The sequence below is a fragment of the Phocoena phocoena genome, chromosome 5 (assembly GCF_963924675.1).
Source record: "Phocoena phocoena chromosome 5, mPhoPho1.1, whole genome shotgun sequence".
NCBI classification, from domain to species: domain Eukaryota; kingdom Metazoa; phylum Chordata; class Mammalia; order Artiodactyla; family Phocoenidae; genus Phocoena; species Phocoena phocoena.
This window is the reverse complement of record NC_089223.1, coordinates 7,742,097-7,766,473: the sequence shown is the minus strand read 5'-3', so window position 1 is coordinate 7,766,473 and position 24,377 is coordinate 7,742,097. Positions and strand designations below refer to the sequence as shown.

General features: G+C 39.8%; 1 protein-coding gene across 1 annotated transcript in view; it reads right to left on the bottom strand.

Annotated features, from left to right (window-relative positions):
• Positions 1-2,580: 2,580 nt before the first annotated feature.
• The window catches only part of LOC136123771 (probable E3 ubiquitin-protein ligase HERC6), a 40,716-nt gene continuing 18,919 nt past the window's right edge, over positions 2,581-24,377 (bottom strand). Inside the window, 11 exon segments of the mRNA XM_065878122.1 lie at positions 2,581-2,822; positions 3,906-3,980; positions 4,279-4,286; positions 5,181-5,295; positions 5,298-5,347; positions 6,824-6,966; positions 7,868-7,870; positions 9,044-9,202; positions 16,863-16,937; positions 20,546-20,591; positions 20,593-20,698. Of these exon segments, the coding sequence (XP_065734194.1) occupies positions 2,581-2,822; positions 3,906-3,980; positions 4,279-4,286; positions 5,181-5,295; positions 5,298-5,347; positions 6,824-6,966; positions 7,868-7,870; positions 9,044-9,202; positions 16,863-16,937; positions 20,546-20,591; positions 20,593-20,698 (1,022 nt within the window).

Here is a 24,377-nt window from a genome sequence, read left to right as displayed (position 1 = left end):
GCATGTGGGATCTTCCCAGACCAGGGCTCGAACCCATGTACTCCGCATTGGCAGGTGGATTCTTAACCACTGCACCACCAGGGAAGTCCTGTATGTCAGTTTTTACTCCAGTACCACACTGCCTTGATTACTGTAGATTCTAATTAAGTCTCAAAATCAGTTCATTCAACTGTTCCACCATGGTCCTTCTTCAATGTTGTTTTGCCTATTTTAGGTCCTTTGCATTTCCATATACATTTTAAGATCAGTTTATCAATTTCTACAAAACAGACTGCAAGGATTTTGAAATTGCACTAAATTAGATCAGTTTCAGAAGAACTGACATGCTGATAATATTGATTCTTCTGTCCATGAGCATGTCTCTCTCCATTAATTTAAAGCTTCTTTAATCTCATTCAGCAATATTTTCAAGTTTTCAGGGAACAGTCGAACATATTTTATTAAATTTATCCTTAGTATTTCTTATTTTTTGATGATATTGCAAATGGTACTTTAAATCAGTGTATGATTGTTGTGAGTATATATAAATGCAATTAATTTTTATATTGACCTTGAATCCTGACACCTTTCTATATTTACTTAATAGTTCTAGTAGTTTTTTTGTATGGATCCCTTTGAATATCCTACGGATACCCATGTAATTTATAAATAAGATAGCTTTACTGTTTCCTTTCTAATCATTATGCCCTTTCTTTTTTTTAGTTTGCCTTATTGTGTGGACTAGTACATCTAGTACAATGTTGAACAGAAGCGATGACAGACATCTTGGCCTTGTTCCCAATTTTAGTAGGAAAGCATTTGGTCTTTCACCATTAAGTATGAAGTAATCAGGCTGAGGAAGTTCCTAGTTTTCCAAGAGTATTCATCCTGCATGAGTGGCTATTCATCCTGCATGAGTGGCTGTTGAATTTTGTCAGTTTTATTCTACCTCTATTGAGGTAATGATGTGATTGTTTTTTTCTATTATAGTGAAATATAATGGATTTTCAAGTGCCTTTCTGGACTAAATCCCAGTTGGTCACAAGGTAGTATCCTTTTTATATTTTACTGGGTGTTTGACACGTTAAAACTTTGTAGAAGATTTTTGTGTCTGTTCATATGAGAGATACATGTAGTTTTCTTTGCCTGTAATGTCTTTATCTGGTTTTGGTATTAGGGTAACGCTGGCAACAGAGAATTAACTGGGGAGTGCTCTCACTACCTTTATTTTCTGAAAGAGTATATAAAGAATTGGTACGATCTCTTCTTAAAATGTTTAGTACGGTTCACCCATTTGCACAGAAAAAGTAATGTTGGAGTTGAAAGGCCTGAAGAACACAACCCAAAAGTCAGGTGCCTAAGGATCCCTAAGATTTAGAAGTTACCTCTTCCCTTAAAATTCAAATAGAATACATCCGGGCCTTCATTCCATTTATTGTAGAAACTAGATATATCCAAAATAACTATGGGGATTTGCTGAGGGCTTATGTTTCTACTAACTACCTTACATTCTAGTGTCCTTGGTGCATTCTCTATGTCTGTTCTGTCTGTCCTCAGATGCCTGCCCTCTTTCCACATCAGCACCCCAGTATGAACTTCACCCCATAGCTTCCTTTCCCAAAGTACCACTGACACAAGGCTTCTGTGTGTGGTTTGGGATGACAATAGGCATTTATAGAATAGCTTACAGTTTAAAATTTAATATGAGATAGAAATGGCCCACAAAATTCATTTCCACCATACTTACATCTCTCCTTGAATTCATTGTATACCATGATGCTGAAAACATATTTCATGTTCTTCATTTTTGTCCAACTGTGATTAAATGGGAGTTCCTTGTTGGGCTTAGCCTTTAACCAAAATAAAGAATGCTTCTTGGAACACAGCAATGAGCATAAGTCATTATTCATTAAATTAATAAATCCCTTAACATTTAGATTTTTCAGATAGATTGTTTGGCTAAAATCAAAACTCTGGAGACATTCCAGAATATAAAAATATATATCTATGTGCCTCAAAAACATGTTGAATTAGTGTATAGTTTTATTTTTTTGAACTTCAGCATGTCTTTCATATTTGCAGACAGTGTTTATTAGACTATGTACAATTTTTTTTTTTTTTTTTAAGGCAGGCCTCTCACTGTTGCGGCCTCTCCCGCTGCGGAGCACAGGCTCCGGACGCACAGGCTCAGCGGCCATGGCTCACGGGCCCAGCCGCTCCACGGCATGTGGGATCTTCCCGGACTGGGGCACGAACCCGCGTCCCCTGCATCGGCAGGCGGACTCTCAACCACTGCGCCACCAGGGAAGCCCCCTAGATGTACAGTTTTTTAAAAATATCTGTTAGCTTTTAACATTTAGTATATTTTTAAATGATAATTATTGTTCAGGAAGTAATTCAGTAAAAAGCAAGCATTCTCATAGCAAGTTTAAGGATCAGGAAATGTTGATTCATTAAAAATGTTATCCTTGACTCATCATGTTATTGTTTATCCCAGCACTTGTCAGCTTATTCTAACTAAAATCCGTCAACACTTTGTACTAAGAAAAACAGAAGGATCAAAGCGTGAGAGAACCTGAGATCTGAGCCTCTCAAAGGTCACTATGACTCTGTGACCGTGGGTGACATAAATCCTTTGTTGCTGTTGATGGCTACTTGAAGTGCTTCCTCCATTCTTTCCATTGCAGAATATTTAGGGAGGTCCAGAATATTATGACAGGTCAGTGATCTTGAGAAATCTCTTTCACTGAAAGTTTCAGGACAGCGAAATAGGATTCCCACCTTCCATATGCCTTTTACATGCAGCCTTTCATTTCCTGTAAGAAAAACTAAAAAGAAATAAACTTTGGTTAAGAGAGTTCATAGGAAGAGCAAAACTTAAAATGAAACGGAAGAAATCAGTCACTTCACTCAACAAATATGTATTGGGTCCCCTTGTGCAAAGAGAACTACATGGGACCATGTGGAGTGAAAAAAAATCATGACATTTGGTCTTGGTCCTTGATCTAGTGAGTTCATGATCTAGTTGAGGGGAAATGATATACCTGAAAATATAACAGCAAGATACAAGGAAGTTTAGTTTAGCTCAGCTAGGAAGTATCAGGAGCTAACTCAAGGCAGGGAGAGAGGCTGGGGTGACAGGGAAGCTTCAGAGGTCACAGCTGGCTAGTCAGTTCTCAAGGAGATGAGCTGGGTGCCATTCTAGGCAGGGGGAAAAGCCCAAGAAAAAGCCAGGGGTAGGAAAATGTAAGTGAACTCACTGAACGTACAGCCAACAGAACCACTGGACTGGGCTTCCCTGGTAGCGCAGTGGTTAAGAATCCACCTGCCAATGCAGAGGACACAGGTTCGAGCCCTGGTCCGGGAAGATCCCACATGTCACGGAACAACTAAGCCTGTGCACCACAACTACTGATCCTGCACTCTAGAGCCCACGAGCCACACTACTGAGCCCGTGTGCCACAACTACTGAAGCCCACGCGCCTAGAGCCCATGCTCCACAACAAGAGAAGCCACCGCAATGAGAAGCCCATACACTGCAACAAAGAGTAGCCCCCGCTCGCCACAACTAGAGAAAGCCCGGGCACAGCAACGAAGACCTAACACAGCCAAAAATAAATAAATAAAATAAATTAAAAAAAAAAAAGAACCACTGGACTGAAGCAAAAGTTTCCCATTAAGAGAGAAGACTGGGGCTTCCCTGGTGGCGCAGTGGTTGAGAGTCCGCCTGCCGATGTGGGGGACATGGGTTCGTGCCTCGGTCTGGGAAGATCCCACGTGCTGCGGAGCGACTGGGCCCGTGAGCCACGGCCGATGGGCCTGCGCGTCCGGAGCCTGTGCTCCGCAACGGGAGAGGCCACAACAGTGAGGGGCCCGTGCACTGCAAAAAACAAAAAAGAAACATTAAATCTAAACTATAATCTGGCTTTCATTAGTACTCACAGAAAAACGTATGCCAAGTACTTCTTTAATGTCATCAGCTTCATCATTTAGAACTTCTTATTTGGTTTAAAACATTATATTTACTATTCTTGTAAAATTTCAAAAGAAATAAATGTTCAATGGAAAAAGTTGTGGACAACTTAGAAATGTATAAAATGCCATGTAAATTTCTTCTCCTCCACCTACCCACTCCCTCTTCCTGGAACTAACCTCTATTTATGGTTTGATTGGTAGACCCACTGCTAACACAGACACTGCTGCGTCGTGGTGGAAATTATAAAAAGGAGCCCCTTCCTCTAGACCAGTCATTCTCAACCAGGTGTGGTTTTGTCCCCCAGGGAACATTTGGCAAAATCTGGAGACATCTTTGGTTGTTAACGACTGAAGGGAGTTTTGCTACTCGCATCTAGTGGGTAGCAACCCCATAGGCTGCTAAACATTCCTACGATGTCCAGGTCAGCGCTCCACAACAAAGAATTATCCAGCCCAAAATGTCAGTATTGCCGAGGTTGAAAAACCCTGCTCTACACTGTCAGAGCACATGGTGTAAATCTAGCCAGTTTATTCTTCCGATAACAATACATGAGAAGAGAATACTTCCCCCCCATCTGCTGCCAACTCTACATTTTATGAGAAACTTTTAACAGTTGTCAATCTGTAAGCAGACAAATATCTCATTTGCATTTGCATTTTCTTGATTACTAGAGAGGTTGAGCATATTTTCATTTTATTATTATATATACACACACACATAGCCCTATCTATATCTATGTCTATGCATCAGAGATATGAATCCTTTGTTTGTCATATGTGTTCCCAGTATTTTCCTCACAGGATATAGTTTGCCTTTTAACTTAGAACAAGTATTTTTCAAACCTTAAAAAATAAAGTTGATGACACGCTGATTTATTCAAATAAATGAAATGATTGACTAGGATTTATTTAAAACAAATATAGCATGCATGATTCTCATTAAGAATATCGTGGACTATCCAAAGCGACTGCTTCCATCTGGATAAGTTCGAGAGACCAGGCCAGAGCTCCGTTTACTGTGCTGGTTGATAATTAAGGGGCATTTGGCTTTTCTCCATTTCTAAATGTTTACTTGATTATAAGTCATGCCAAAATTCAAATTCATCTAAAGAGCATGCACAATTATTGAAACTGAAGACCTTGTCTGTGTGTATAACATTATTTATATTTAAACTACTGAGACTGACTCCATATATAGTCCTAGAAAAGCCATTATAGCTACTTACTTCCCCAAAAGAGGACTGAGTTCTTCTAAATCTTCTAATGATGGCTCTTGGTCCAGAAGTTTCTTAAACAGACCCAGTGGGAAAGGGAGGTTGACAACGTTAAAATTGTACAATAGAGTCCACACAGCATCCCAAAGAGGAAATATCTCTTCTTCCCAAATTTAGGGGGGAAAAGGAGAAGGAAAAAAATCCTTAAAGTATTATAAATAATCAATAATCCAAAGGGATAATTAGATTAGTAAAAAAAAGGTTTGCTTCCCTTTTCTAAAAGGCAGAAATTAGAAACAAAATGGGCTTCAGGAAAATCAAAATTTGAGGTTCTTACACAGGCTATAATACAAAGTAAATGTCTTCCATAAGCTAAAATACAAATTTTAACAGTTCAGGATACTGAATAAATGGATTTGCATTTTGTTACTAATAGCACATCTGGAATATGAAAAAACATGCTCAGATAGCCTTATAAACCAAGGTTTTCACTATTTAATTTTGCAGTCTTTGTCTTCAAATTCATGTACAAAAATGACGCCAGGAAGGAAGGGTGCACTTTATCTACACCTGCAGTGGGCACCAGGCATGTCAGGTGTGTGCCAGAGAAATGTTCCCCTGTGATGCAGCCTCGACCTAGACGTGCTTACAGGGATAAGCATATGGGTCAGGGAAGGTGACTGATGCCATTGACTGTGAGGGTCTGCGGAAAGGAAGGAAAAAGTCCTGATGAAATCTCTTAAATTTGCATAGTGCCCTAAAGTTTTCATGGTGCTTCACACTTTGATATACCTTGTTTTAATCTCACAACAGCTCTGGAAAGCAGGCAGAACAGAAATTATGACAGCTGTTTTATAGGTGAGGAAACTGAAAACTCAGAGAGGCTAAATTACACAGCCATCAGCACTCAAGACTAGAACTCTGGGCTTCTAACCCCACATGGTTGCTTCCTTCCCTATCCTACCGTGTTTCTCAACAACTATTACACTTAAAATCAGCAGCCTATAATTTCAAAAATTTGCTGAAGTTCCTGGTGTTTTAGTCTTATCGCTCCATCTACATATATAAAAATTTCAAGAGGAAAGAGACTGTGTTACACACTAACTTGATTCTTCTACAATATGTAATACAATGTGGGAACCTCAAGAAACAGTCGGCAAAACTCGTTGATTGATAAAAATCCTACCACTGGCACACCTTGGCCATTCCTATCTTTTAGAGGTTCATTCTTTCTCAGAAAGATACAAAACAGGGCTTCCCTGGTGGCGCAGTGGCTGATACTCCGCCTGCCGATGCAGGGGACACGGGTTCGTGCCCCGGTCCGGGAAGATCCCACATGCCGCGGAGCGGCTGGGCCCGTGATCCATGGCCGCTGAGCCTGCGTGTCCGGAGCCTGTGCTCCGCAACGGGAGAGGCCACAGCAGTGAGAGGCCCGCGTACCGCAAAAAAAAAAAAAAAAAAAAAATCTGGGCCTGAGATTCTGCTTTTCTAACAGCTCCAGGTAACGCTGGGGCTTCTGCGCCGTGCAGAGTGTTTTGAGTAGCAAGGCTTTATGTGACCTAATTTCACATTAGTATATGTTGTGTTCGTGTTACAGTATATGGTATACTTTTTCTGTTCTGAAAAACCATAAGAAAACAAATAAAAAACTTACATTGACAGGAAACCGCACGTAGGAACCCTCTTCAGGATATATGAACATCCCATATTCTTTCTTGGTCATATCTTCAAATACACGGTGGAAGAACTCGGACTTCACCCCTTCTCCCACAGAACGAATTCCTTTAATAAATTCAACCTGAGGAAAGAGAACACAGTCCCAGGTCCAGATTTAAAATATAATGCCTTGACCTTTACGGAAAAGTTTCAAACCTGCCATCACCAGGATTCCCAGAATCTGCTCTCCTTACCTAACTGTACTCTGCTCTCCCTCAATCTGCTTCTGAGCAGCGGATGCCATGAACCTATTTACTGTCAGGTTACTGTATAGTGAGCGCATGGGTCCCTTCCACGGCTACGTGAACCAAGTGAAGCGGGATTCTAGCGAGGCTCAGCATTCTCCAGTTATGTCAACCAGTGTCTTGAACCAAATTTTGATGTGCTTCAAACCCCTGGGCCACTAAGTTCCTCAATTCTTCTATCTTGCTTATCTTCCTCTCATCATTCAGGCTTTAAAACTTGGGCTCCAGTCAACAATTATTTGGTTTCTCCTGCCTCTCCCCTCATTAGGACTTAAGATAAACAGCCCTCCCCATCAGCCTGGGCATGACACCTTTGTAGGAACCTTCAGAGCTGACTGCCCAGAATGCTCTTGTGGGCGTCAATAAGAACAGGTCCCTCTTTTCTAAAGTCTACCTCTGAGCTCTGTACTTGAGTGCTGTCCTGGGTTTCCTACTACCTCTCTAACTACTCCTTCCATCCTTCCCTTTCTGTCTGTTTATTTTTATCTTTTTAATACAAGTCTCAGCAAGCTTCACTAAGAGTTCTCTTTCTCTTCTGTTTGCCTAGAAGATCTTACTTACTGGCACTGTGATCAACCAACTCCTTGGCCACTGTCCATCATCTCCAAGGGCCTGCCTCACATTCCATCCAGATCCCAATAATAAATTAAACTTGCTTCTGATTTTCCTATTTCTGCTCATTTACACTAGCAAGTCCACCTTTGCCACGGTCAGGACCTGCTCATAAAGGGCCTTGACAACCTTGCCTTGTTCAGAGTCTATATTTTGATTGGATTTGTCTTGAAGTTTGCCTTCTTACCTCTTCGTCATCTCCTGCAGGCAGAATCATTTTCTATTGATTTCCTCATAATGAAGATTTGAAGGAAAATAGGTACAGAGGGAGACAACAACTAGAGAGTCTGGCTTATAAAATAGTTTCTGTGTTTTCCATTAGAGTCCCTATGCTGGGGAGCATACCTCTCCTCTCTGAGGCCCACCCTCAGGTTCTGACTTCTCTGAGAACTTAACTCTTCCCCTCATGGCTGATATCAGGAAAGGTCCCTCCCTTCTGGACGGATGCCAGCCCTCACCTACAAAGTTAGTCATTATTCTGTGGGCAAACGATCTGAGGTACCGCACAGTGAAAACCCTACAGGTGCCCACAAAGGGTGAAGTGAAGGATGCCGAGAACTGGAACCAATATACTGGAAAGTCTACGACTAAAACTAGAGCCAAAAGGTAGGATAAGTACCTGTTGCACCTGCTGCTTGCTGATCGCATTCACAGCCCCAATTCTTCACCCCTCCTTGACCCAGGTCTCTTGTGTGTGACTTTGCAGTTCCCCTCATTAAAGAGCCTGAGTATATTTTGCCAGCCCTTGACCTGAGTTCAGCCATGTGACTTGCTTTGACTAAAGCAATGTTTGTCATGTGACTGGGCTTCCTGTCTTGTACCTCTGACAACGCTGTGAGAACATGTTTGCGGGTCCCAGGAAGAAGATGGAAGACATAGGAACCAGGGCCCCGGGCCAAACTGCCGTAGGCAGGCCTAGCCTAGATCAGCCAATCCCTAGCTAACTCGCAAACAAGTACACAAGTATAGACAAAACCTGCAAAGCCACCCAGATGAGCTCAACTTAGATTAGCAGACCCTCAGCTGAATCGCTGATCTATACAATTATTATTTTAAGTCACTGTGCTTTGGGATGGTTCATTAAGCAGCATTTCTGTAGCCATAGGTAACTAATAGTTAACTCATAACCCCAGTGTTCAGTTAAACACCCCATAGCTTTTCTCTGAAGGGGAAGCAAGGAATCCTGGAAACCATTAGGCTGATAACTATAGTTGCAAACACAGGCTCTTCCTGTGCTACGTTATATAAATGTTTCCCTCCCACATTGGTAAACGTATCCAAGGAGGCTTTTTACTGCATCACTAATATTTTCCGGAGGTCAGTGACTTCAGCTTGGCTTAACTGATGCAGAGCATCTTCAACTAGGTGACTCTGTCTGACTCCAAGTGTAAATGGAGGGGATTCATCCTTTCCTTGCAGAATTATTTGCCCAAAATCCATGCAGTCTATCCCTTCTGATTCCTAGAAAAAGAGATATTTTAGGAATCCTCATAGGAATACTAGGAATTGTGTAATATTTCAAATAAACATATTTTATATAGCACACATTTATGCCTACCATTGCTATATACACTCATATTGTAATTATTTAAGGAAAAGAACATCGTGTCTATATTATGGGAGATAAAGAGATGGCAGGATCTGTGGCATCTAGGAACTGTATATAGGGGATTACTCACCATGGATGTACAGCTAAGTAGTCTCAGATCACTTATTATAGGAAACATAATCCTTACAGGCAACAGTGGTATTAAACATGCTGAAGCATTCATCTGGTGTCATCCACTTCGCAGTCTTGCCACCATAATCCTCAAAAAAATATAAGGGCAGGGCTTCCCTGGTGGCGCAGCGGTTGAGAGTCCGCCTGCCGACGCAGGGGACACGGGTTCGTGCCCCGGTCCGGGAAGATCCCACATGCCGCGGAGCGGCTGGGCCCGTGAGCCATGGCCGCTGAGCCTGCGCGTCCGGAGCCTGTGCTCCGCAACGGGAGAGCCCGCAACAGTGAGAGGCCCGCGTACCGCAAAAAAAAAAAAAAAATTAATTAAAAAAATAAGGGCAGTGGAGGAGCTCAGACGTGTCAGATGTAGGAAGAAGACTAGAGGAAAGGCTTTCCCAGAGAAAATCCACGCCTCTGCTTCAAATACCTGTGATCCATCTACTGAATTTGCATGGGAACTCCCTAAAAAGATGTCACTGGTGGCCTCATTTTGTAGCTAGCATTCTTCTTGGCCACCCAATACAGTACTTCCATGTGGCTTTTCTGGATTCTCAACATTTCCTTACCAATTCAGTCCCACAATCTTGATTCTGCTGAACTCCCTTGGATTAGAAATCGGGTGTTGGACTTGCTATCCTTGGTTTGACCTCAACACTCCTCTAGGGCTTCTGCTTTATCCCAAGGACAGTAAAGGAGTATTTAGGATTTATAAACCAATGCAACCCTCTTGGGGCCTGTCCTGCAATAGTGACAGCAAGACAGGTGGATAACAGCTGTGCTATCCCAGGTTTCCAGGCTGAGTGTGGTTACCCATATAAGCCCTCTACCAGCATCTGAGACAAGTGTGCCTGTGGCTCTAGGCCTGGGCAAGCCCTGTCCCAGACCTCTGCCACCACTAAGTACTGGGACTGTGATACACGATGCCCCTAGTTTCTTCTGCTTGTTCCTTAAGATGTTTGTTGTAAAGAAATTCCAGGTTTGCAGGGAAATGGAAAAGTGCCATTTCTGGTCCTTCCTGCTGGTGGGTCTTCTCGTCCTTTGGTCCAGGAGTCTGCAGCTCTGGGATGCGTCGTGATTCTGACTGCCGAGCAACGTGTCCTGCGGCTCTGAGTGACAGGGAGTGTCCAGCAAAGCCCTCCACTGACTATAGCAGGGAGAGGTGTATGTGGCCTGTTGTAGGCCCCCCTTCTGTCACCTAGCCAAGAACTGGACTGGAAACCTGCAGCTTAACTTATTTTCCAGTTCCTCTACTCCCATTCTCCATGTACTGGTTTCCCCTCTCTACATTTATGCATTTGAATTGGTAATACAGTTCGGAGCTTATAATTTTTACTACATTCATCATCTCTCCCTTGGAAGACAGGATTCTGGCGTATGCTTTCTAACTTCACCCTTGACAGCTACAACTAGAGTTTTCTTGTCCTCAAATCTTCCCTAATGCTTCATAATATGCAACCTGCCTGGGTCCACTGTCCATGCAACCCTCATTAACACAGTAGATAGGTTAGATAGAGCGCTGCTGTAGAAGAAAGTACCATGTAGGGAAGGACATTTTTAAAGGACACTTACGGGGCAGTTAGGCTTCTCAAGGAAAGACAATCTATTTTCTCTCATTACCAGGGATGTTAGGAAAATTTTTAAAAGGGGTAGCTGGGAAACAAAAGAGGAGATGATTCAGTCAAATCTCCTTGTAAACATGCTGATGACAGACACTAATAACCTCAACTAAAGGAAGAGTCCTTATCTACAGAATGCTTTTAGCAGGATGTGCCTTGTCCATCTAGGTTGCTTATTATAAAGAAGCATGGAATTTACAGATTTATGGGGCATGGCTCACTGGAAAATGTCATGTAAGCTATATAATTAATAGGGTATATAAAGGAAATGTTTGATAACTGAAATGGCTCATTTTGTGCATGTGATGTCCCAGACCTCTCCATGTCTCACCATGTGAGTCTTTAAAGTACAAATATCATAGATAAACAGATACAAACCTTTCCTGAGGAATGGCCTAGAAAACAAGCCTCAGCAATCACGAAAATGTTTGGGAAATCTTCAGCATAATGTCTGGGGGTAGGGGCTGGGATGAGGATTATAGATACGTTAACTAAAAGCTCAGGCTGATGGCGATAAGAGACAGAAAACAGCATGCAAATGTTGTGTGGGAACAATACAGCTACGAGAGAAGAAGCAGAAGGGAGAGTAAGTGGAAAGCAGAATAAACTCACTGAATAAAGAAGATGTGGCACATATATACAATGGAATATTACTCAGCCATAAAAAGAAACGAAATTGAGCTATTTGTAATGAGGTGGATGGACCTAGAGTCTGTCACACAGAGTGAAGTAAGTCAGAAAGAGAAAGACAAATACCATATGCTAACACATATATATGGAATTTAAGGAAAAAAAATGTCATGAAGAACCTAGGGGTAAGACAGGAATAAAGACACAGACCTACTAGAGAACGGACTTGAGGATATGGGGAGGGGGAAGGGTAAGCTGTGACAAAGCAAGAGGCATGGACATATATACACTACCAAACGTAAGGTAAATAGCTAGTGGGAAGCAGCCGCATAGCACAGGGAGATCAGCTCGGTGCTTTGTGACCACCTAGAGGGGTGGGATAGGGAGGGTGGGAGGGAGGGAGATGCAAGAGGGAAGAGATATGGGAACATATGTATATGTATAACTGATTCACTTTGTTATAAAGCAGAAACTAACACACCACTGTAAAGCAATTATACTCCAATAAAGATGTAAAACAAACAAAAAAAAAGAATAAACTCACTGAATGGCTCACAGGCACTATCCGGGAAGAAAAGATACCACTTGCGGCTTACGAATCAAGCTCCAAGACTCTTAAGCAAATATGAAAATCGAAAGACTAACACTAAGAACAGAGTAGTAACTAAAACTGGATTGAGGAAGAGAATGAAGGGAGTGGGAAAGAACAGTTACTAGATAATTTCAGTATTCCTCATAGTAGAAGAACAACGAATATTAGCTAAAGAGTATGAGGATTCAGGGACTTCCCCGGTGGTCCAGTGGTTAAGAATCCACCTTCCAATGTCGGGGATGCGGGTTCGAGCCCTCTTCGGGGAACTGGGATTCCCACATGCTGTGGGGCATCTAAGCCTGCGTGCTGCAACTACTGAGCCCATGCACCACAACTAGAGAGTCCACGTGCCGCAACTACAGAGCCCACGCACTCTGGAGCCCACGCCACAACTACAGAGCCCACCTGCTCTGCAGCCTGCATGCCACAACTTGAAAGAAGCTCGCAGGCCACAACTAGACAGAAGCCCACGCACTGCAACAAAGAGCCCGCACGCCGCAACTAAGACCTGATGGGGCCAAAATAGATTAATAAATAAAAAGAGTATAGGATTCAGGCATTATGTAATAATAAGAAACATAATTAAAATTAAACTGAAATGTCATGATTAAGCCATCACATCTGGAAAAGATCACAATGCTTAGTAACACTGCATTGGTCACAGTGTGTGAAAGAGGCTTTTCATACGTGGCTGGTAGCAACATAAGTTGGTACAACCACTACATACAGTAATTTGGCAACATTTAATTATTAAAGGAAAAAGATTAAGCATCATTCTGCCTTCGTATATGACTGATATTTTTCAGGGTAACCAAATGGCCCTGATAGACAAGGAAAAGTTCTTTACAAAATTCCAGTTAATACTTTTGATAGGAATGATAAGATCAGAAATATCACCATTTTTCAAACTTTAACAATGCAATTATTCATTAAAGGTTGATGGAATGCATGTATCTTTTCAAATTCAACTATATACACAGGAGTGGAATTTCTGGGTCATATGCCAATCTCCCAATTCATCCCATCCCCACCTTTCCCCCTTGGTATCCATATGTTTGTTCTCTACCTCTGTGTCTCTATTTCTGCTTTGTAAATAAGATCATCTATACCACTTTTCTCAGATTCCACATATGTGAATTAATACACGATATTTCTTTTTCTCTTTCTGACTTACTTCACTCTGTATGACAGTCTCTAGGTCCATCCATGTCTCTACAAATGACCCAACTTCATTCCTTTTTATGGCTGAGTAAAACTCCATTGTACATATGTACCACACCTTCTTCATCCATTCCTCTGCTGATGGGCATTTACGTTGCTTCCATGCCCTGGCTACTGTAAATAGTGCTGCAATGAACACTGGGGTGCATGTGTCTTTTTGAATTCTGGTTTTCTCTGGATATATGCCCAGTAGTGGGACTGCTGGGTCATATGGTAGTCCTATTTTTAGTTCTTTAAGGAACCTCCATACTGTTCTCCATAGTGGCTGTATCAGTTTACACTCCCACCAACAATGCATGAGGGTTCCCTTTTCTCCACAGCCTCTCCAGCATTTACTGTTTGTAGATTTTTTTTTTTTTTTTTTTTTTGTGGTACGCGGGCCTCTCACTGTTGTGGCCTCTCCCGTTGCAGAGCACAGGCTCCGGACGCGCAGGCTCAGCGGCCATGGCTCACGGGCCCAGCCGCTCCGCAGCATGTGGGGTCTTCCCAGACCAGGGCACGAACCCGTGTCCCCTGCATCGGCAGGCGGACTCTCAACCACTGTGCCACCAGGGAAGCCCCTGTAGATTTTTTTGATGATGGTCATTCTGACTGGTGTGAGATGATACCTCATTGTAGTTTTGATTTGCATCTCTCTAATAATTAGTTACGTTGAGCAGCTTTTCATGTGTTTGTCAGCCATCTGTATGTCTTCTTTGGAGAAATGTCTATTTAGGTCTTCCACCCATTTTTTGATTGGGTTGTGTTTTTTTTTTTTTGATATTGAGCTGCATGAGCTGTTTGTATATTTTGGAGATTAATCCTTTGTCAGTTGTTTTGTTTGCAAATATTTTCTCCCATTCTGAGGGCTGTGTTTTCATCTTGTTTATGGTTTCCTTTGCTGTGCAAAAGCTTTTAAGTTTAATTAGGTCCCACTTATTTATTTTTGTTTTTATTCTCATTACTCTAGGAGGTGGGTCAAAAAATATCCTGCTGTGATTTATGTCAAAGAGTGTTCTTCCTATGTTTTCCTCTAAGAGTTTTATAGTATCTGGCCTTACATTTAGGTCTTTAATCCACTTTGCATTTATTTTTGTGTATGGTATTAGGGAGTGTTCTAATTTCATTCTTTTACATATAGCTGTCCAGTTTTCCCAGCACTACTTATTGAAGAGACTGTCTTTTCTCCATTGTATACTCTTGCCTCCTTTGTCATAAGTTAACTGACCATAAGTGTATGAGTTTATTTCTGAGCTCTCTATTTGGTTCCATTGATCTATGTGTCTGTTTTTGTGCCAGTACCATACTGGTTTGATTACTGTAGCTTTGTAGAATAGTCTGAAGTCAGGAAGCATGATTCCTCCAGCTCTGTTCTTCTTTCTCAAGATTGTTTGGGCTATTAGGGGTCTTTTGTGTTTCCATACAAATTTTAAAATTACTTGTTTTAGTTCTGTGAAAAATGCCATTGGTATTTTGATAAGGGTTGCATTGAATCTGTAGATTGCCTTGGTTAGTATGGTCATTTTAACAATATTGATTCTTCCAATACAAGAACACAGTGTATCTTTCCATCTGTTTGTGACATCTTTGATTTCTTTCATCAACGTCTTACAGTTTCCAGAGTACAGGTATTTTGCTTCCTTACGTAGGTTTATTCCTAGCTTTTTATTCTTTTTGATGTAAATGGGATTGTTCCCTTAATTTCTCTTTCTGATAGTTCATTGTTAGTGTACAAAAATGCAACAGATTACTGTATATTAATTTTGTATCCTGCAACTTTACTGAATTCATTGATGAGCTCTAAGAGTTTTTTGGTGGCATCTTTAGGATTTTCTATGTATAGCATCATGTCATGGGCAAACAGTGACAGTTTTACTTCTCGCTTTCCAATTTGGATTCCTTTTATTTCTTTTTCTTCTCTGATTGCTGTTGTTGGGACTTCCAAAACGATATTGAATAAAAGTAGTGAGAGTGGGCATCCTTGCCTTGTTCCTGTTCTTAAAGAGAATGCATTCAGCTTTTCACCATTGGGTATGATGTTAGCTGTGGGTTTTTTCATATAACGGCCTTTATTAAGTTGAGGTGGGTTCCCTCTATGCCCACTTTCTGGAGAGTTTTTATCATAAATAGACGTCGAATTTTATCAAAAGCTCTTTCTGCATCTATTGAGATGACCGGATGGCTTTTATTCTTCAATTTGTTAATGTGGTATATCACATTGATTAATTTGTGTATACTGAAAAATCCCTGCATCCCTGGGATAAATCCCGCTTGATCGTGGTGTATGATTCTTTTAATATATTGTTGGATTTGGTTTGCTAGTATTTTGCTGAGGATTTTTGCATGTATGTTCATCAGTGACATTGGCCTGTAATTTTCTTTTTTTGTGGTATCTTTGTCTGGTTTCGGTATCAAGGTGATGCTGGCTTCATAGCGTAAGTTCAGAAGTGTTCCTTACTCTGCAATTTTTTGGAGTAGTTTGAGAAAGACAGGTGTTAACTCTTCTCATATCAGCATTATTTACAATTGGTAATATATGAAAGCAACCTGTGTCCATCAATGGATGAATGGATAAGAAAGATGTGGTATATATATACACAGGAATACTACTAAGCCATTAAAAATAATAAAATCTTGCCATTTGCAGCAACATGGATGGACTTGGAGGGCATTATGCTAAGTGAAGGAAGTCAGACAGAGAAAGACAAATACTAAATGATATCACTTATATATGGAATCTAAAAAATACAACAAACTAGTGAATGAAACAGAAAAGAAGCAGACTCACAGATAGAACAAACTGGTGGTTACCAGTGAGGAGAGGGAAGTAGGGAGGGGTAATATAGGGGTAGGGAAGTAAGGGGCACAAATCATTAGATATAAAATAAGCTACAAGCATATACTGTACAACATGGGGAATATAGCCAATAGTTTATAATAACTATAAATGAAGTATAACCTTTAAAAAATGTGAATCATTATATTGTACACCTGTAACTTATATAATATTGTACACAAACTGTGATTTAATTATTTATAAAAAGGTTGATGGGAAATATTACAATGGAAGAATATGTTCACCACCTGAACCCACTGATTAATCTCAGCATGAACAAAAGTGAAGCAACCAGAAATAATGTACTGAAGTATGGCGAGGTGAAAAGAAATTGGGCCTGGGATTTGCTTTAAAATATTACACTTTAGCAAAAATAGTAACAATTACAAAAATAACAAAAATGATAAATGAAGAAAGTATGGCAAAATGTTAATGATGGCTGAACATTTGTGCTGTGGTTGAATACAGCATTATCTATATTTTGTATATGTTTGAACATTTTACACAATAAAAAAGTAAGACATACATACCAGCATTTTTATATGGGAATCAGCTTGCAATAATTTAATTTTGGAGAGCAAATTAAAGTCAAATGGAGGGCTTCCCTGGTGGCGCAGTGGTTGAGAGTCCACCTGCTGATGCAGGGGACACGGGTTTGTGCCCAGGTCCGGGAAGATCCCACATGCCGCGGAGCGGCTGGGCCCATGAGCCATGGCCGCTGAGCCTGCGTGTCCGGAGCCTGTGCCCTGCAACGGGAGAGGCCACAACAGTGAGAGGCCTGCGTACAGAAAAAAACAAACAAACAAACAGGAGGCTGCCCATGGGCATAGATTGCCAACCCATGATCTAGTAGGTAAAAACAAGTAATCAGGCACCTAGGATACAGTTTTGATTGGAGAAGGACTTAAGGGGCTCAAGAAGGCTTCCCAGAAGAAGCAATGCTATGCTAGAAAATCAATGTTATAAATAAGCCTCCATCACATCCAATTAATCCAAATTAATCCAAGAGATAGAAGGCAGGAAATAAGAAATCTACAAATGTAAATTAAGGAAATAAAAAGCAGATATATAGGAGAGAAGATCAACAAATTTAAAGGTTGGGTCTTACAAAAAAACCTTCCTGGTAAGACTGAACCAAAAAAAAAAAAAAAAAAAGATATATATAACTAATATCAAGAATGAAAAATATGATGAAACTACAAATTGTAATGTCCACTTTTTCTAAACAAAAGGAGTCCATTACCAAACATCTTTTTAAGTCGTCATAAAGTTTCTCACTTTTTAAATCTCCAATTATTTTATGTCAAACATTTCGCTTTTACTTTTAAAAATATTTGACTCCTCAGGATTCTTATTTGTCTTTTTAAAACTCTAACTGGCCATTCACAAAAGCATCAAAAACAATAAAATACTTAGGAAGAAATTTAACCAAGGAGGTGAAAGATCTGTACACTGAAAGCTATAAGATTATGATGAAAGAAATTGAAGAAAACACAAATAAATGAAAAGATATCCAATGTTCATGGATTGGGAGAGCACTGTTAAAATGTCCATACTACCTAAAGCCATCTATAAACGCAATGCAATCTCTCTCACAATTCTAATGGCATTTTTCACAAAATAGAAAAAACAATCCTAAAATCTGTATGAGACCACAAAAGACCCTGAATAAACAAATCAATCCTGAAAAGAAGAACAAAGCTGGAAGTATCACATGTCCTGATTTACAGCTATACTACAAAGCTATAGTAATCAAAACGGTATGGTATTGGCAGAAAAACAGATGAATAGACCTATGGAACAGAAACAAGAGCCCAGAAATAAACTCTTACATATTTGATTGACTAGTATTTGACAATGGAGCCAAGAATACTCTCTGTGGAAAGAATAATCTCTTCCATAAATGCAACTGGGATAGCTGGATAACCACATGCAGAAGAATGAAATTGAACCCCAATCTTACACCACTCAGAAAAATTATCTTGAAATGGATTAAAGAGTTAAGCAGAAGACCTAAATCCATAAAACTCCTAGAAGAAAACATCAGGGGAAAGCTCCTTGACATTGGTCTTGGCAATGATTTTTTGGATATGACACCAAAAGCACAAGCAACAAAAACAATAATTAATAAATGAGACTACATCAAACTGAAAAGTTTCTGCACAGCAAAAGAAACAATCAACAAAATGAAAAGGCAACCTATGGAATGGGAGAAACAATTTGCAAACCATATATTTGATAAAGGATTGATATCCAAAATATATACAGAAGTCATATAACAGAGAAAAAAATCAAACAATCCAATTAAAAAATGGGCAGAGGAACCGAACAGATATTTTTTCAAAGAAGACATACAGATGGCTAACAAGTACATGAAAAGGTGCTCAACATCACGAATCATCAGGGAAGTGCAAATCAAATCCACAATATGGTATCACCTCATACCTGTTAGAATGGCTGTCATTAAAAAGACAAAAGATAAGTGCTGGTGAGGATGTGGAGAAAAGGGAAACTTTGTGCACTGTTAGTGGGAATGTAAATTGGTGCAGCCACTATGGAAAACAGTGTGGAGCTTCCTTAAAAAATTAAAACTAGAACTACCATATGATCCAGCAATCCCACTTTTGAGTATATATCCAAAGGAAATGAAATCACAATCTCAAAGAGGTATCTACAGCCCATGTTCATTGCAGCATTATTTAGAATAGCCAAGACAGGGAAACAACCTAAGTGTCCATGGACAGATGAATGGATAAAGAAGATATGGTGTACACACACACAATGTAATATTATTCAGCCATGAGAAACAAGGAAATCCTGCCATTTGCAACAACATGGACGGACCGTGAGGACATTATGCTAAGTGAAATAAGTCAAACAGAGAAAGACAAATACAGTAGGTTATCACTTATACACTTAGAATCTAAAACAGCTAAACTCATAGAAACAGAGTAGATTGGTAGTTTCCAGAGTTTGGGGGGTGGGGGAAATGGAGAAATGTTGGTCAAAGGGTACAAACTTCCAGTTATAAGATGAATAAGTTCTGCGGATCTAATGTACAGCATGGTGATTATATTGTAGTTAACAATACTGTACTATATAGTTGAAAGTTGCTAAGAGAGTAGATCTTAAGTGTTCTCACCACAGTAAAAAATGGTAACTATATGAGGTGATGGAGGTATTAGCTAAAGCTATGGTGGTAATCATTTTGTAATGTATAAGCATTTTATAATACGTAAGTGTATCAAACCAACACATTGTACACCTTAAACTTACACAATGTTCTATATCAGTTATATCTCAGTAAAGATGGGAAGAAATACACTACTTTAGAAATATCAGCGTATTATTACTTCTGAAAAGCACTAACTTTTTTTAAAAAATAAATGTATTTATTTATTTAGGGCTGTGTTGGGTCCGCTTTGTTGCGCACGGGCTTTCTCTAGTTGCGGCGAGCAGGGGCTACTCTTCGTTGCGGTGCACGGGCTTCTCATTGAGGTGGTGTCTCTTGTTGTGGAGCACAGGCTCTAGGCACGTGGGCTTCAGTAGTTGTGGCACGTGGGCTCAGTAGTTGTGGCTCGCGGGCTCTAGAGCCCAGGCTCAGTAGTTGTAGCGCACGGGCTTAGTTGCTCCATGGCATGTGGGATCTTCCTGGATCAGGGATCAAACCCGTGTCCCCTGCATTGGCAGGCGGATTCTAAACCACTGCGTCACCAGGGAAGTCCCAGCACTAACTTTTGTACGTAATATTTTCTCCTATTGAGATTGATATTTTGTGGTGAAATTTGCTTTGATTGCCAATTGAGCAATTTATATTTATAAAAGCATCTTACTTTAGCTAATTGTTTTTCAACTGAACAATATCAATTTAATTATTTTATTTAAAATGCTCTGGCTCCTCCCTATCCTCCAATAATCATTAGGTTTATTAGTAGCTTTAGGTTACTTCTGGATTATGTTCTATTATGAAAATGCTGAATCATTCTCCTATCTGAGTATTTGTGCCTCTAATATATTATATATAATATGTAACATATTCCACCAGAGTTTATCCAGTTAGCAAAACAAGCAAAATTCTGAATTATTAAGGGCTAAATAAAATATTTTCGTTCTTGATGTGCAAAATAAAACAAAAAAAGCCTCCAAATGACTAACAACTAAGGGATCTTGATTTAGTTAAATGGTATATACATTCCTTTAAATGAACCCTTACCTTATACACTTCTTTCATCACTTCTAGAAGAGCTTTAACATTGTGGTGACTGAATGGTTTCAGTCCAACAAAACAGGTGAGAGGCGATGGCAGTTTTAAGCATCTGGACCAGTGTGTTGAGAGAGGATGCTTGCAAAGATGCCCAACACTGCTCTGAGGGGTATAAAATCAGCCATGATAAATATGCACACCCCAAAAAAAAACTCCCTCAGCTTCTAAGTTCTTTAATGTAAAAAATAGATCATATTTTCCATTTCTGATGGCATAACCCATAAAATATCTTTTAGAAGGATAACATCCTGGACAACATTCATTACTCACAGATCTGGAGAAAAATTTTTTTTTCCCTGATTAAGTATCTTTGGAATTAAAAGCTCAAATTCAGGTTTCTGAAAAAATTTGTTGATAGTTCATATTTATGCTTGATTACTTGATTGACTTCATGATTTTCAAACTGAAACTTCCACAGTGTATCTACAAAGCCTGAAAACATACATAGGTGAAGAAACAAATACAAACGCACACACACACACACACACACACACACTCAAGACATATAATGTCATCAAGGACATTTTTAATCTGTAAAAAATAAAATAATATTATCTATGTTTTCAGACTGTATGAGCACCTTGTATACATGGATATATTTTTAAATTAGCTCAGCAACAATATTTTAATATCACTGAGGTTATAAACTGAATTTTTGTACCTTTAAAAGACAATTCTCAAAACAAACATATCAAGTGTTAAAATATATTTTCAAACTAATGTAACTAAAATAGTATGACCCAGATGCATGAAAGGCAGATTAATTTAGCAGAGACTTCACAAATGGACCCAAATACACATGAGACTTTAGTATGTGATGAAGGTGGCATTGCATATGAGTGGTAAATGAAACAGATCATTTAATAAATGTGTGACAACTGGAAACTGATCTGAAAAAAAAATGAAGTTTAATCAAGATAAACTCCATATAGTTCAAAGATTTAAACATAAAAATGAAACAATGTGCGGGAGGGATAAATTGGGAGATTGGGATTGACTTATACACACTACTATATATAAAATAGAAAACTAATAAGGACCTACTGGATAGCACAGGGAACTGTACTCAGTACTCTGAATGACCTGTATTGGAAAAGAATCTAAAAAAGAGTGGATATATGTATATATATAACTGATTCACCTTGCTGTACAGCAGAAACTAACACAACATTATAAATCAGCTATACTCCAATAAAAATCAACTTTAAAAATGAAACAATAAAAATTCTAATAGGAGCACGGGAAATCTTTAAATTTCAACATGAGGTAAACTTTTTGAGGTATGACCCAAATTCAGAAACTGTAAAAGAAAATGTTAATATAGCAGGCTGCATAAAAATGTTTAAAAATAATTACGCATGGCAAAAATACAACAAAATTTTAAAAAATTTAGTAACCTAAAGAAGAAAATTGCAACTCATACTATGGATAAAGAATTGTCGTATATGTATAGCTGATTCATTTTGCTGTATAGAAGAAACTAACACAACATTGTAAAGCAACTATACTCCAATAAAAATTAATTTAAAAAAATAAAATAAATAAGTGATATGGGCAGATGTGGCAAAAAAAAAAAGAATTGTCTTAGTAGTTTAAAAGCTTCTAAATAAAAAAGAAAGATACTAACAACAAATGGAAAAATAGGTAAGGGGGAGAACTGATAGTTTCTAGAATATGATGTACAAATGGAACTGAATATAGGAAAACCAGCACAACTTCATTCATAATGAGAAAATTCAAATTAAGAGATTCTTGGGGACTTCCCTGGTGGCACAGTGGTTAAGAATCCACCTGCCAATGCAGGCGACACAGGTTTGATCCCTGGTCTGGGAAGATCCCATATGCTGCGGAGCAACTAAGCCCGTGCGCCACAACTACTGAGCCTGTGCTCTAGAGCCCATGAGCCACAACTACTGAGCCTGCGTGCCACAGCTACTGAAGCCCACACGCCTAGGGCCCGTGCTCCACAACAAGAGAAGCCACTGCAGTGAGAAGCCCGCGCACCGCAACAAAGAGTAGCCCCTGCTCGCTGCAACTAGAGAAAGCCCACGGGCAGCAGTGAAGACCCAATGCAGCAAAAGAAAATAAATTTAAAAAAAAAAAAAGAGAGAGAGAGATTCTTGGGAATTCCCTGGCTGTCCAGTGGTTAGGACTCCACGATTCCACTGCAGGGGGCCCAGGTTTGATCCCTGGTCGGGGAACTAAGATCCCGCAAGGAGCGTGGCCTGCCCAAAAAAAAAAAAAGAGATTCTTCTTTTCAGAATGGTATAGACCAAAGTTTGGTTCACACTGTGGAGAAGTGTGTGGGCTGATGCTCTCATATTTATTGATTAAGTGTAAATTGGTACATCTTCTGTCAGAGCTATGTTGCCCAATTCCAAGGGTGACAATGTGAATGGTAACCACTTAAAGTTGGACAACATGGTGGCCCTGACTTCTGTGGAGGGTCATCTGGCAAAATCTCTCAAGATTTAAAACGCACATACAATTTGACCCAGTAATTCTGCTTTCTGGACATTTCCCTGCCTGTGTAAATTTATGTATGTACAAAGAAATGCATGTTAGAACTGTTATAATAGCAAAAATTTATGTATATCCTCCCAATAGAATACTACTCAGCCATTAAATGGAATGAGGCAGTCGTATAGGTCCTGTAACATAATGATCTCCAAGGTATACTGTTTAGTGAAAAAAGCAAGTTGCCAAAGAATGTATGCTACCATTTTTAAAGAGAATTATTATTTCTATATCTTTTTATATAGAGAATATCTTTCAAAGGTTACACAAGAAACTCTACTCTCTAACTGCTTTCTGGGAGGGGAACTAGGTAGCTTATAATTCACCATACATTTCACCTTCACACCTTTTAAGCTTTGGACCTTGAACATTAGCTCAAAGTTGTAAAAGGATATCCCATGGCATTGAATAAAATAAAAAACAAGAACACAAAGTTAAACATTTTTTTCCTCACCTCTGGTCAAAATGTCTAAAGTTTTAAAACAACATGAAGTTTTAAAGTATGGATTTATCTTGACTGGATACTCTATGGTTATTAAATTGTGATGTCAAGGCCATGACCAAGTCTAAGAATTACACATGCTTTGTGATGATAGAGTAATGATTATAATACCTTTGAAACCGAGCAGGACCCTGTGGGGCGCTCCCAGGTACAAAAGGCTTTCCCGTGCCTCCTGTTTCTTGATTGCAGGAAAAAGGCTTCAACCTCCGAGACCTTCCCTGGGTTCCAAAGGGCAGATTCACACTGTTACTAATTAGGAAGTGAGGGAATGCAGAAAGGAAGGAAAGCCAGTCCGGAAACAATAGTGCAGAGATGGGGCAGGGTCCCGGTTCCTCCTCAAGGGATATACAAGACAGTCTGACACATATCTCTGAGTGCTTCTACAGGAACTAAGACCCCAACCCAGGTGGAACATGGTAACTTCAGGCTGACCATAAGCACTTGAACCCCAGACTGGTTACAACCAGAAAGCTGATGACTGAGATTCCTAGAGCACCATCCTGTTACCTCACCACCAACCAGTCAGAAGAAAGTCACACCCTCTGCAGCCCTCCCTGAAAATTTGCCTTTAGAAACTCTTCCCTGAGAAGAGTCAGAAGAAAGTCACACCAGTCACCAACCAGTCAGAAGAAAGTCACACCCTCTGCAGCCCTCCCTGAAAATTTGCCTTTAGAAACTCTTCCCTGAGACCCATCAGGGAGTTTAGGTCTTTTGAGCATAAAATGCCCGTTCTCCTTGCTTGGCCCTTGCAATAAACCTTCC